Here is a 14,590-nt window from a genome sequence, read left to right as displayed (position 1 = left end):
TAAGATGTTACAGTCTCTGTGAGCTCATCCAGATCGTTTGCAGCAGCTTCAAAAACACTCCAGTCAGTGAGGTCGAAACAGGCTTGTAGATCCCGCTCTGTTTCGTTAGTCCATCTTTTCACAGATCTTAATACAGGTTTGGCTGTTTTCAGTTTCTGCCTGTAGGTTGGAATGAGATGAATCAAACAATGGTCAGAGTGTCCCAAAGCTGCTCGTTGGACGGAGCGGTATGCATCCTTTATTGTGGTATAGCAGTGATCCAGAATATTGCTGTCTCTTGTGGGACATGTAACATGCTGTCTATATTTTGGCAGTTCACGGGACAGTTTTGCTTTGTTAAAATCCCCGAGAATGATTAAAGCAGAGTCCGGGTGTTGTTGCTCTAACACCGTGATCTGATCAGCTAGTTTCTGTATCGCCAGACTCGCGTGCGCGAGCGGAGGAATGTAAACACTGACGAGGATAAACGAGCAGAACTCGCGCGGGGAGTAAAAAGGCTTACAGTTAATAAACAGTGCTTCGAGATCTGGACAGCACATCTTCTTTAAAACTGTTACATCTGTACACCACCTTTCATTGATGTAAAAGCACGTCCCGCCACCGCGCGATTTCCGCGTTGATTCTTCGTCGCGATCCGCTCTGAACAGCTGATAGCCCGGTAGGTGAAGCGCGTTGTCCGGTATGGTGTCGTTCAGCCAGGTTTCCGTGAAACACAGAGCAGCTGAATGCAGAAAATCCCTGTTTGTCTGAGAGAGCAGAATGAGTTCGTCTATTTTGTTGGGTAGAGAGCGGAGATTTGCTAGATGGATGCTAGGCAACGTGGTCCGAAGTCCGCGCTGTCTGAGTTTCACCAGCGCGCCTGCACGCTTTCCTCGTCTGCGCGCTTGGAAGCGTTTGAGTAGCACCGCGGCTCCGCCGACTACAATGTCCAACAGAACATCAGATAAATCCAGGTATGGAAAAATATTCGGTGGTGTATGTGCCCGAATGTCCAACAATTCGTCTCTGGTGAAAGTAATTGTAGGAAAATGACTCGAGACAGGACAAACTAACAAAAACACAAACACTACTGCAGAATACGACACGGAGGCTGCCATCGTCATCGGCGCCATCTTGGATTTTTTTTTTAGAGGGGTTTTTGACCTTTCCAGGCTGGTTTCCAGCCATTTCCAGCCTGGTCTTAGCTGGTCAGGCTGGGAGATGACCAGCCAAAACCAGCTTGACCAGCCCAGCCAAAACCAGCTATGTCCAGTTTAAACTAGGCTGGTTTTAGCTGGATTTAGCTGGTCATTTTCCAGCCTGACCAACTAAGACCAGGCTGGAAATGACTGGAAACCAGTCTGGAAATGGCCCAAACCCCTCTAAAACCAGGCTAGGCTGGTTTAAGCTGGATTTTTCAGCAGGGGTGAGTTGCGTCGCTTCACTGCCAATTCTCTCGTGGGACATCATGGAATAGCATAGCGTCCATATGATGCGCACTTCAGAATCTCGCCGGAAGTAGTACATCATCCGGGTACTTCTCGCATTCTGATTTTCAAATTCTATGAATTTGGACATACTAGTCGGCTCACATACTAATTTTAGCAGACTATATATTATATAGTATGCGATTTCAGACACAGCCATCCAAAAACACTAGTCATACCTGGTGCCACATTGCGCCGGGTGTGTGATGTGCCAAGAATTAAAAGGTATTCAAAATCATTAATACTTTAAAAATGTAAGATATTAACCATGTTTTGTTTCTTTTCAAATTCTGTGTGCACCTGTAAACAGAAACGTGCATGGCTAGCTCTGCCTCAGAGTTCTTCTGATTACTCCACTGCTGTAGAACTAACAGTGATAAGCTGCATTGCATATGAAATTTGAAGATCTTTTAACTTGACACACAGTCTAAAAAACATGGTGGTCACATGTGCAGCTCTTCAAAAAGACTTAAAATATATAGATTGAACAGTTTTGAATAATCGATTCAGAGAATTCTATTACATTTTACTTTTGCAGAATAATTTAATTTTTCAACTTGGTTCCATTTCTTGCATAAATGGTGTGTGTGTGTAGATAGATAGATAGATAGATAGATAGATAGATAGATAGATAGATAGATAGATAGATAGATAGATAGATAGATAGATAGATAGATAGATAGATAGATAGATAGATAGCATTTTATGAATTTTACATTTGACAAACAGTTCCACTTGAATGTAAACATGGTATGCAAGAAATATGTAATCACTACTTTGTTTTGGTACGGTTTACCTTTCAGTATTAATTCTGAATAAAGCTAAAAGTTTCATTTCTATTGTCAATGCATTGAGATTGCTATTTTTAACTTGCCTAATTGAGTTACTTTTCAGACAGAATAATTACAAAAGTAAAAAACTGTTCTGTAATTTGTGTGTGTTTGTGGTTTGTTCAGTGCATATAAGTGTATGAATGTTATAGACTTGTCATATCATTTATGAAAGTCTAAGGTCACCAAGTGTCCTTTTTAGGAAGTCATTTAAATATACCTTTAATAATGTGTGGTTCCAAATTCAACCACAAGAGAGAGCTAAACTGGTCAGTCAGAGGTAAAATGTGAAATGTTTGCATTTTTTATGTTGTTAACCTATACTTCTATATAAGCCAAACTACTTTAACGCAGATTGTTAGCAATAGAGTTCTTTGGTTGGCTTGTTCTGAAGGAATACTTTTGGCATTGTGCATCAATTGTCATTTGCTTTGTCTTTTCTTTCTTTGTAAACTGTTGTTTAATTGGCAAATAAAGGTAATAAAGATAATCTTACCGTTTCTCATCCAGTCTTCTTCACGTAATCCCACTCTTTAAAGTTTCTCAGATCTTTTACCTAACTAACTCCTGATTCCGACATGTTGATTAGTGTTTGTTTTGAGTTTTTTTTACTATCCAATCTACTGAGAACTTACTTTGTGTCTTGTTAAAAGATTATCAGTGATATTAGCTTCAACTATGGCTGATGTTTTGGCTCGTCAGTGAAATCAGTGAGAGGGCGTTTAAACTGATGTGTCCGTGTTCAGCCTCAAGAGGGCGCGAAAATACTCATTGTTTATTAGAGACATCGTCACATGATTGAGTATCATTAATAGGTATGTGTCATTTAAACATTTGTAGTTTTATATGTTTCCTATTGTTTGACTAGACTGGAACGCATAATGTCACTATTCAGTACTGAGAGTAATCTTTCCAATAAAGCAGTTAGTTTCTGCTCTGGTTTTCACACTTCTCTTTCACACTTACGAAATGTCTGCACCTTTTGCAGCTTGTTGCTTAGCTTTTGACTGCTTGTCTGGTTTGTTTTAACAGAAGTTGGTTAAATCATGACAAAGTGTAACTACACTTGAAGTCTTTCTAATCTGTTCACTTTCTTAGCTTGTCAAGCATTTTTAAATAGCTAAATTATGTCGAGTGCTGTGTTTAACTTGGTTGTGGTGAGGTAGTTTGAAACAGATACATTTGCTTTAGCTCAAAGGACACACAACTGAATTCAATTTCAACATGTATGCATACCAATGCTGGGGTTAAATAGTAATGATTGCGACTACAGTATAAAATAATAGTCTACACCAAAGATGATCATTAAAAACAGCGTGCATCGAATACGACCTGAACACTTTGTGCCTGTTGTTTGTGGTAAACATGGTTTGAGCACGTTTTTCACACATCAATGTTTTTTTTCTCTCTGCAGTTGTCAGTTTTTTCCGACAACTGTCTCCAACCTAAAGCTCATCGCCATGCTGAGAAAATGTTTGTCACCTTTATAAGTGCATATTGTTAATCCAGTTAAGAAGCCTGAAATCGTTGTTTCACACTAAAAGCTATTAGATAAGAAAATCTTTTATTCAGTGAGTCTGTGATTGATTATGGTGACATTTGCTTGCAGCATCCTCCATTTTATACATCATCGATTCAGTGTCTCGCGCATTTCTGTTTTACAAATGGTAAACTGGTGGCCAAACTTTTTCACATTATTTTAACTCTTAGTTGTCAGACGGTGACTATATTCCTGTACAAGTCTAAAGTATGTAAATGTATTGAAATAATTTGTAGTATGTGCTGTATTTTATTCAAGAATTTACATGCTTTGCAATAAATAAAGCTAATGATGATAAAATACATCATTTTGATTTAGATTTGAGGATTTAAAAGGCTTGGGAACTCATTTTTTACATCTACAGCTGCAATCAGAATTATTAAACCCCTTGAATTATTAGCCCCCCTGTTTATTTTTTTCCCCAATTTTTGTTTAAAGGAGAGAAGATTTTTCCAACACATTTCTAAAGATAATAGTTTTAATAACTCATTTCTAATAACTGATTTATTTTATCTTTGCCATGATTACAGTAAATAATATTTGACTAGATATTTTTCAGGACACTTCTACACAGCTTAAAGTAACATTCAAAGGCTTAACTAGGTTAATTAGGTTACCTAAGCAGGTTAGGGTAATTAGGCAAGTTATTGTTTAACGGTGGTTTGTTCTTTAGACTATCGAGGAAAAAAAGCTTAAAGGGGCTAATAATTTTGACCTTAATTTTTATTTATTTATTTTTATTAAAACTGCTTTTATTGTAGCCAAAACAAAACAAATAACACTTTCTCCAGAAGAAAAAATATAACTTGGGAAATATAAAAAAATAATAATTCAGGGGGGCTAATAATTCTGATTTCAACTGTAAATGTTCTTTAAAAAGTTATTTCATTCTTCTTTTTTTTTTCTTCTTTTTTTATGTTTTCCTTTTTTTTTTTTTTTTATTACAGTAATTTGCCTTGTAGTGTGTCTTATATGAACAATTGGACTGAAACAGAATGTCATTGGAAAGTATTTAATCTAATGCCCAGAAGGATATATACAAGGGGGCAAAATATTTTGCAACATTCATGCAGTATCTTTGTATTTTAATCATAATTACACTATTAAACATCCTACTGTACACAGCTTTAAAATGTTGAACAAAAGGTTTACACAAAAAAAGCTGCATTGATACAATTAAATAGTTTAGCAAACAGAAAATATTTTATAATTCATCATCTGTTGGTGACTCCTGCATACACCACCTCTTGCTCCTCATTAATGTTCTGTAATAAAACACACAGATGTCCAAATCACATATGCATACAATTATTTTAGCATAAATTCCTTTGAATTCTTTGTGTTTTCAGAGTGTCTGAAAGACATAGTTCACTCAAAATGAAAAACAGATTTTAATTTAATCAGCCTTCAGCCATCCAAAATGTAGTCGACTTTTCACTTCAGTTAAATAGTTAGATTAACATTCAGTTAAAGAAAGTTTTAGCTGAATCCTTGGTCTGTGATGATTTGGACACTCAACAATGAAACACTTTTATTTAGCCAAAAAAGGCCAGTTTCTCTTAAATATTGTTCACACATTTGTCTACACATTTTAGAATTATTTTTTTTTTATCATGGCCAGCCTAAGGCACACCTGTGCAATAATCATATGCTGTCTAATCAGCATCATGATGTCAACCCTGTGAGGTGGATCGATTATCTCAGCAAAGAAGTGCTCACAAAGAGCTGGGAATCATCAAGCCAACACCAAACACCACCAACATTGAATCCTGTCTGGACAAAAAAGCCTACTGAGAGTCGTATTCTGTGCCTGCACAAGAGGGCATGTTTTTCTGCTCTGCGCTGTTAAGTCTGTTTAATAGCAAATTTGCTCCAAAATATTTGCAAAGAGTAGCTAACACGTTAAATGAGCTATTAGATATGCCCGTGTCATTAACATGCGCAGACGTAATCTCTGACATTCACTTAAAATCCTTTAAAGGTGTTAAATGTATGTTTTGATTCTTTAAAAGAACTATAAACTGCTTTTAAATTAGACATTCCAGTGGTAAGAAAAAATATATTTTAACATCCTTTTTAAAAGGATCATTTTATTGTCACCGTTTGTAATTAGGACACGGTTTAGGCTTGACAGTCAAGCACGATCACCTCTGTTAATGTCGACAATCTGGCAACTGTATTCACATAGAGCATTCGCATAAAAGTGTTTTGAATTTAGACTGCAATACCTAGTTCAACCACTTGGTGTCAATCTTACATATTGCACCTTTTACACGCGGCAATCGGTTGATTATCCCTTACTAATATTGTAAACAACATTCAATTTCTTGCACAATGTTGTCAAATGTGCCGCCAGGAGCCACTGGTACTAATTTGGACTTATTTGTAGGTTTATTGTAAATCTAAAATAAAATCATTATTGACTAATGTTATACTAATCACCAATGATCACGGATTCAGCTAAAAATGTTCTTAACATGCTCTACTGAAGAAAAAACTCAACTGAAAGCCTGGAAGACAATTGATCAATTCATTTATCCAATCTTGGGATTTGCGTTATTTGACAAATGGCATGACAGCAGTGTTGAATACAGGAAATTTGTTACAATTCTGAATTTTCCTTGTTTACAACTCAAGACATAAACTGTAATTGGACCAGCAAAGACCTCACATCTTTAGTTTAGGGAGATATGACATGAATAGGCTGCATGGCCTGGAGACCCAGAAAAGAATTTAGTTAATCTTTACTCTTTCTTATAATCTGGTCACGGCAGCATTATAGTTTCGTTTTTGTCAAGATGCCAGAATTTGCATGTGGTGTGAATTTTATGTCAGGGAACTTAAAAGTAATGTAAATTATGTTTTGGTTTTATTTGTTATGCTACGATCCATAACAGCAGGTACAGTTACAATTGCAAACACAGCCGATTCAACAAAAAAAATATACTGGGATCATCTTTACTAACTTTTGCGATCAAATTAGTACTGAAATTCCAAAAGAAAAAAAGACCACTTGCATTTTTTATTTTACCTCTGACTGGCCACTGTGTTCATACTGTTATTGGCTAAAATAGATGATCATCACTTTCTTCACAGAGTGCTTACACAGATACATGAGTCTGAAAGCCACGTCTATCAGCTAATCTATGAGCTGATATATGAGCAGCTGATAGACGCAGCTTTCAAAATTCTCTGTGTCCCTTTGTCTGTGCGAGTGCTCAGTGAAGAGAATCAAGTGATGATAATTGAAGCCAATCACAGCCATATTTGTTCAACATGTGAACACTCTGGCCAATCATTTATGGTCAAGAACTCCACTGAGTGCAGAATGAATGCAGGAATTGCATTTCACTTTAAAAAAATGCAGGTGGGGAGAGAGTTAATAAATATTTGATATGATGCTTTTGTGTGTGATTTCTAAACCTGCTTTATTGCTGGAAGTAAGATTGAGCTATAATACAGGTACAGATATAATACAACATAAATGAACTTACTGGTTTCTGTTGTTTTCTTTTGTAGAAACTTGGAGCAATGTAAGTGACCTCTTCTCTAGTTTCCTGATCTGTTAAAACAATAATAACAGACATATTAAAGCAACTTATACTTCAGGGCTGTTGAATTCTTAATGCTTAATTCTGGTTCTTCAGCAACAAATCAGAGCATGAGCGTGATGTAGTGACAAGTAACAAGTAAACAACTGAAATCAAGAAGGAACACAAAGATTTTTGGTCCAGACAGAACCAGACATGAGCAGACGCGAGGCAAGAAAACAGTTATGTTTTATCTGTGCTATTGTTTGGCATCGGGTTGGTGTGTCCCAGCCCATGCTGTTATTTTCATATAAACACACAGACAGCTAAAGTAGTTCCAGGCTGGTTTTGAGAGCATTACGGCTCCATTTCACTACGCCGAATGATTTCAGATATTTTGCACCTACAACAATCAAAAATTAGTCAACAGAAGGAATTGGATCAGATTCGTAAGGATCTATTCCAACACACAAGATAAAAACCTGACAAATGTCAGAAATACAACATCTAAACAGTGGCTTTAGGTTTGGGAACCATAGTATAAGCTGAATAACTGACTTTGATCCACATTAACAGTTATGTATTTTTGTCAAGTAATTCAATAGCCTATCATCACTTATTACAAAATGTGTTGTGTTAAAACAAACCCTTTTGTTTGTGGCTGCATTTGCATATTTTTTTCTGTTCATTTCAACAACACATTATGAACAAACTCATGTGACTAGTCCTGAACAGCTTTAGCTGTGTGAATGTAATCAGAGGGTGAACTGGGACTGGTGTGTGAGTGAAGTACATGATGGGATATGTAGTTTAGTTGAATCTGAGTGTTCTGGTGATCCTAACAGTGACGTGTTTTATAAAGGCAGAGGACGGAGTTTTAATTTAATGCTCCTGCTTGCAACTAATTGTTAAGGACAAGCCAAAGTTATCAAAGAAGGACATCCATGGATTATCTGTTTACATTAAGAAGAGCAAACTAAACTGTCAATTTAGATTTTGTGTGGATTTTATTGACACCAATATTTGGCAGACTTGCCTTCTTGATTGTTTTTTTTGCGTTTCTTGTAGATGCAAATCATCCAAATTGTAGCTATGATAAACAGAAGTCCAGCCGGAACACAGATCAGCTGCATGTAAAATGGTTTCAATTCTGTAACAGACAAAATATTTGATCAATACCAAACACTTTTTCAATCAAAATGTTGGCCTAATACTGGACTGAGAAACAGAGAATGCAATATTTTGGGTATTTGTGAGGATTTCATTAATTCATACCTGAACATGGACGGCAGAGGTCAAAGTTGAAATGTTCAGTTCTGTTGGTGAACGAATTACCAATCATGCAGCTGTAGGAATCATTCAGATAGTCAATCTCCAGAGGTAGAGAGAGACTGATGCTGAGATTAGACACACTGATGTTGGACAATAAACTGTTTCCTTTGTACCAGGAGAGACTCCCAGCACTCACATTCAACACTGAACACAGCAGCTCACACCTGGACACTTCTAAATGTTCAGAAAGTGATGAAGATGAATTTTGTGGGCAAGTTCTGATAATGACAGGAGCAGGTAGACGAGCTGGAAAACATCAAAAATAATTATAACGTATGCTTTTTTGTGACTGATTAAGCAATTACAAAGAAAATCAAATACAGAACAGGAAAATAAATAAACATAAAAGAAAAGAAAACAAAAGCCAATATAAAAAATGACTGGTATGTAAAGTAATAGGACTGGCCTAGAGACACTGGTTATCTTTTTACTTTGTATGTCCTTAAAAATACCCAAATATTCAAGGATTCAAAGATTGAACTATTAATGATTCATACTCATTCAGGTGAATTTTTAAGCTAATAAATGTTTAAATATGACTCAATATGAATTCAGAGGTAAATAACTGTATTACTGTGTACAAAAAGAGCAGCGGCCATAAGGTCTAAATCTCAATTCAAAATGGATGACAGTCAATGGGGAAAAAAAAATCCAAACCACAGGTTAAAAAAGTTTGCTTTGTCATTTTCACGATCACAAGCGATTCAGGCTTGCAGATCGCTGGTAAACACAGACCTTCATCCGGACTAGGATTCTGTCACTTTACGAACTACATTTCCCCTCATGCAACTCACACACACCTGTTCCGGATCTCTGATGATTACACACACACACAGCTGGATGCTAATCAAGGGCTTATTACACAGACTATTCATACATCACACTTGCACACACACATTGCTGAGTGTTGTTTCTTTCATGAACATTACAAAGCGTTTTTCCTGTTTTAAATGCCTGTCTCTTGTTCCTCGTTTTGATCCTTCTCCACCTAGCCTGACCTCTTGCCTGTACTTTGACTACATTTGCGAATTACCCCTATGCTACTGTTTTGTTCCTGCATTGACCATTGCCTGTACAACCTGTCTTCAATGAACTGCACTTGGATCCCCAACTCCGTTGTCCGCATCCATTGGTTACAGTCATACTCTGATGATGCCTGATGTGTATATAGGTATCTATTGATTCAATAGCATTCAATTAAAAAAAAGATTTATGTCATACTTTTATATATATTTTTTTATATCCATTGTTTTACTTCGAAGGGGCTTAAAAAGATGTTTCATAAAAATCTACATAATCTCACATTCAGATTGAGACTAGCAATTGTTTTTCTAGAACAAACACAAATGTGATGACTGATTAATAAAAATAGCAGGCAGTGGGGGAAAATACATTGCAACACAAGCTTATTGTAATAATGTACTTTGGTACACATTTCTGGAGAGCGCGAATTATGTAGCCAGAAGTATGTATGGCTGCATTTCTTCTTTAAAACGAATGCTACATGGCGGTATGATGTCGTCAATGGCTTCTGTTTCTTTTTGCACTACCAGCTGACCACTTACCGTCCATATGGACACCCTATCTGCTGTTACCAGTTTGCCCAGTGGCTTGCTGCATAAGTTGCTGGACTTGACAGGGTTCGAGTTTAGCGAAAAACGGTTCCAGAAAGCAGGTAAAACAAAAACAAAACACAAAAAATAAAATAAAAAAAGTAAATAACAGGTCAAGAACAAGGTAAAATCTGAAAATGTGGTAAAAACCAGGCAGCCGTAAGGCCTTTTCTTTTTCTGGATTGCTTTTGAAAACAGATTGGGTTTTGGACAGGCAATGGGCGGGTCAATCGGTGCTTTTGAAAACACTGTCGGTTGGGTTTAGGGAAGGGGTGGATGGGTATCGATCGGTCGGTTTGTCAGTCAGTCAGTCAGTTGACAGCAGACTCTGGTGGATTTATGCGAGAAGAGCAGGCACGAATGACAGTTGCAGAAGAAATTTGAGATCTGAAAAAGCTGGTGGATTTGCAAAAACAAAATCTGCAAAGAAAACATACTTGTGATGTATTTCGTGCTGTCCAGAAATGTATGCAGGGGTGCGAATCAGTAATGAGCTAGGGTTGATACTTTTACTTTGTTATTGTACTTTTAATCATTGTTTTTAAATGCATTTTTTAAAATATCTGTATCAAAGTATTTATATTTTTGAAAAAATTTACTTTAAATTAAATGTACTTTATTATTTACGCCACAACTTTAGGAAAAAAAAGGTTCATGTGATTTTTAACCTGAAATATTATCACCGGATCTGAGATGCAATAGCAAAATATTGAGAAAGCTTATTCTATTTTTGCTTAACGTGTTAAGTCTGCTCAAAAATCACTCTGTATGATTTGTTTCTGAACTTGACTAATACAATTTAAGCATTCACATTTTCGTGCTTGGTTGCTTAGTTTAATAATTAAGTAATTTAAGCAGGCCAAAACAAACAAACAAAACTTACGCTTTTGAACAACTTTAATTCTTTTAAAATTGTACATTTGAAATAGACAAGTGATGCAAAATTTTATCAACGTCAGACGATTAATTTGGACCAAAATGCTAATTAATTACAAAGTATTAAATATTTTGACCATACTTTTCAAACTCTTGTTTGATATACATTGATATTTCATAATCAATAAGCAGTGATATCACAAACACGATCCATTTGGTCAACAGCATTGCAATAAATAAAACTACATTTTGATACTAAACCCAATAACCATTAGAGAGGATTTAAATTAAGCAGACTCGTTAAAGTCAAGAGTAACTCAATTAATATAAAAGTCGAACTGAAAAGAAGTAGACTAAAAAGAATTCAAGTAAACATTCAGAGTTAGATAGAAGAGAAGCACCCCAAAAACGGCAGAAGTTGATTCTGAAGATGTGAGTCCAACAGTTCCAGACTGTGAACTGACACATAAACCTTCTGTGTCCCTTTTTCTACATTAAGGCATACAAAGTTTATGTGTTCAGGGACATGTGTCCAAAAGTACACATCACCTCGAATATAAGCTGATTCTAGGAAAAATAATATGCAATGTAGAGTAAGCAGTTTTAGCACAGCTGGTTAGGAAGCTAGATGCTTTTTTTGCCCTTGACCTAACCACAATAATGGACAGACAAATGTGCATCAGTTTTTTGGCCCTTCTGAAATCACTCAAAATACATATTGTGTCAAGAGAAGTTCATCTGAAAAACATACAACTAGAAACAAAATGCCAGGTTCTTTTACGCATACAAGAGTGGTGCAAATTCAGCCAAGTACGGATGGGTGCAAAAAGCACAAGGGTCAGGTAAGCCCTTTACTTGAGGCAAACACGAAATACTAATTAATGCATAAGAGTCAAAAGCATGTTAATCACAGAAATCTTAAAATATACAATAGGACATAAATAATACTACATTTGATACATCATCCAATAACTATGAATATTTACATTTCCAAAATTTGACTTATCAACAAACTACTTACAATAGATGATAACACTGAATTTTTTGACTTGGCCTACTTGTCCTCCTATGATATTCAGTCCATAAAGTCCAGAGTCTGTGGTTTTGCTGTCACTGATGGTCAGAGCTCCAGTCTGATCTAGATGTAATCTGCCTTTGAATATCTCATTAGAGACATCATAATTTACTGAGCTGTGATTCCCATCTCTGAGAGCTATGAGAGTGCTTCCTGCTCCAAACGTATACAGCAACTTATTTTTCTGTATGTCAGCAACACCAGGATTTAGAGTGATTGAATCTCCCTCCATCACTGACACTAGTTCCAGTCCATCAGCACCAGACACACCTGAAGACAGAAACAGTTACTTGAGTTGTGTTTGAAATTACTCCCAATATCCTTACATGTGCACTAAATTAAATAGCAATGTTTTGTAGTGTGTGAACTCTGAATGAAATTAACTATTTTATTCAACCTCTTGTGTTTGTGTGTTCATATGATAACTTAACGCATTTGAAATGCACTCAGGAAATAAAAAAAAAAAATTAATTGGATTTTTATTCAATATTTTTAAGGTAAGTGGTGGAAACATTTCCCAGTGATGGGTTGGGGCTGGAAGAGCATCCGCTGCATAAAAACATGCTGGATAAGTTGGCGGTTCATTCCGCTGTGGTGACCCCTGATTAATAAAGGGATTAAGCCGAAAAGAAAATGAATGAATGAATGAATGAATGAATGGTTGGAAACAATTTATAAGGGCTAAATTTAAACAAACAAACTTACCAATGTTCAACTTAATATTTTAGTTTAAACTCAATCATAATAAACACTTTTAAAAAAATACATCTAATGAACCATTTTTCTTTAGTAAAGTATCTGCATTTAACTCACTCAAGTGAACATGCACAGTAAGAGCACTTGGTGATCACACTCACAAATTGCGTACTCTCGGGCTCTGTATTTCAACTTCAGTTTTGATACTGAGCAAGTTTTTGAGATTTCCCTATTCGGTACCTTCGTGGTACCGTTATCAACTGAATGATAAAAAACCCTTTTGATTAATTATAAGCAGAAAAGGCAGAAAAAAATCCTTATGTAGTACTTCTCATCATGTCATGTTTACCAGCGCTCTGACAGTTTGCGACTGGCCAAATGGAAGCCCTCATCCGTAAAAACGCATCGTTTATAAGCCTTATAAGAGGGTTTTGAATGGAATAAATGCGACTAATTAAAAAAAGTATGCGCTATTTTATTACTAAAGAAGCCACTTACCAATCAAAAGCAACGAGTGGAGCAATGTCGATAAGAAAATCATTTTCTTCGAATCTTCGTCGACGTCAAATGTTAGTTTCAGAAATGAACACTGCTCTGTTTGTGAAGGACAGCTCACAGTGAGAGTAAACTCCCCGTTCACGCAAAGCCTTATGTCACTCGAGAGCTAAAACCAGGAAATAAGCATGAATTTAATTGTTAAAACATGATTTTTTGTGGCAAAATAATTTTAGTTTCCTCCTTGAACGATGTCTTTATTAAACTATTTTACATTTTCTGACACCTGTATACGTTTAATGCATTTTGTGTTTTTGCCATGTGGGTCAATTTAATGTCTTTACTGGATTCAGTTAGCAGAAAAAGGAAATACATCTCCTCATTGTCAGTTTATATTGATTTCATGGCGTTTTCTTGCTTTTAAGTCTTTTATCTGTCAAATATTGATTCAACTTTGTGTTTAGGGATCTCACTATAAAGGGATAGTTCACCCCATGACTTTGTCACCATTACCTCATCCTCCACTTGTCACAAACTTGATTGAGTTTCCTTTAAAAAAAAAAAATGTTTTAAACAAATGCTGGAAACCTGTAACCATTGACTCCCATAGTATTTGTTTTTTTCTATGGAGATTTTTAACATTGTTCAAAATATCCTCTTTCTGTGTGAAACAAAATATAATCTCATAAAGGTATGGAACCACTTCGCCACCTTAAAATTATAAGGTTCTGACATTTTTGTCAAAATTGAGTTATTGACATATTCTTATTAAATGACAACTTAGGGATGTTTTACATTTTAAGACTCTTTATTTAAAAAAAAAAAAAAACAAATGTTACACACATACTGTTTGCTATGGACTGCAAAAACTTTGAAGCTCAATATCTCAAAATCATTCAGAACGCAGAAAGAACCTTATAATTCCAAGGTGACGACTTGTGGTTAAGTGAACTCTCAATTATGAGTGCAATATCACTTTAATGGACATGCGCATTGCGCAGGCAGCAAGGGTAGGTCATTGGACTTGAAGCTGTCTGGTCAGTACTTAGTGATAAAGTTATTTGTAATCAAACATATTGCCTACTGTTTTTTTAATGCTTTGAATTCAGGAATACTACTCACCTGCTGCATAGTTAG

The 14,590-nt window shown here is 35.9% G+C and overlaps 1 protein-coding gene across 1 annotated transcript; it reads right to left on the bottom strand.

Annotated features, from left to right (window-relative positions):
- Nucleotides 1-8,373: 8,373 nt before the first annotated feature.
- Nucleotides 8,374-13,350, bottom strand: LOC130216632 (uncharacterized). The gene is made up of 4 exons (XM_056448521.1): nucleotides 13,308-13,350; nucleotides 12,209-12,532; nucleotides 8,642-8,944; nucleotides 8,374-8,516 (listed from the first exon to the last, which is right to left on the bottom strand). The coding sequence occupies exons 1-4, from the start codon at nucleotides 13,348-13,350 to the stop codon at nucleotides 8,374-8,376; spliced, it is 813 nt and encodes a 270-aa protein (XP_056304496.1).
- Between the last annotated feature and the right edge of the window lie 1,240 nt (nucleotides 13,351-14,590).

This window comes from Danio aesculapii, chromosome 22 (genome assembly GCF_903798145.1).
Source record: "Danio aesculapii chromosome 22, fDanAes4.1, whole genome shotgun sequence".
Classification (NCBI taxonomy): domain Eukaryota; kingdom Metazoa; phylum Chordata; class Actinopteri; order Cypriniformes; family Danionidae; genus Danio; species Danio aesculapii.
This window is presented reverse-complemented; position numbering and strand designations above follow the sequence as displayed.

What these genes read in the sequence shown, in the direction of transcription:
- LOC130216632 (XM_056448521.1), bottom strand. Translation starts at nt 13,350, where the DNA reads ATGAGGGCTTCCATTTGGCCAGTCGCAAACTGTCAGAGCGCTG. An exon ending in ATTCAGTGTTATCATCTATT is followed by an intron (nt 8,945 to 12,208) that starts GTAAGTAGTTTG and finishes GATGTTTTCCAG; the next exon opens with CTCGTCTACCTGCTCCTGTC. An exon ending in CCTCTGCCGTCCATGTTCAG is followed by an intron (nt 8,517 to 8,641) that starts GTATGAATTAAT and finishes TGTCTGTTACAG; the next exon opens with AATTGAAACCATTTTACATG.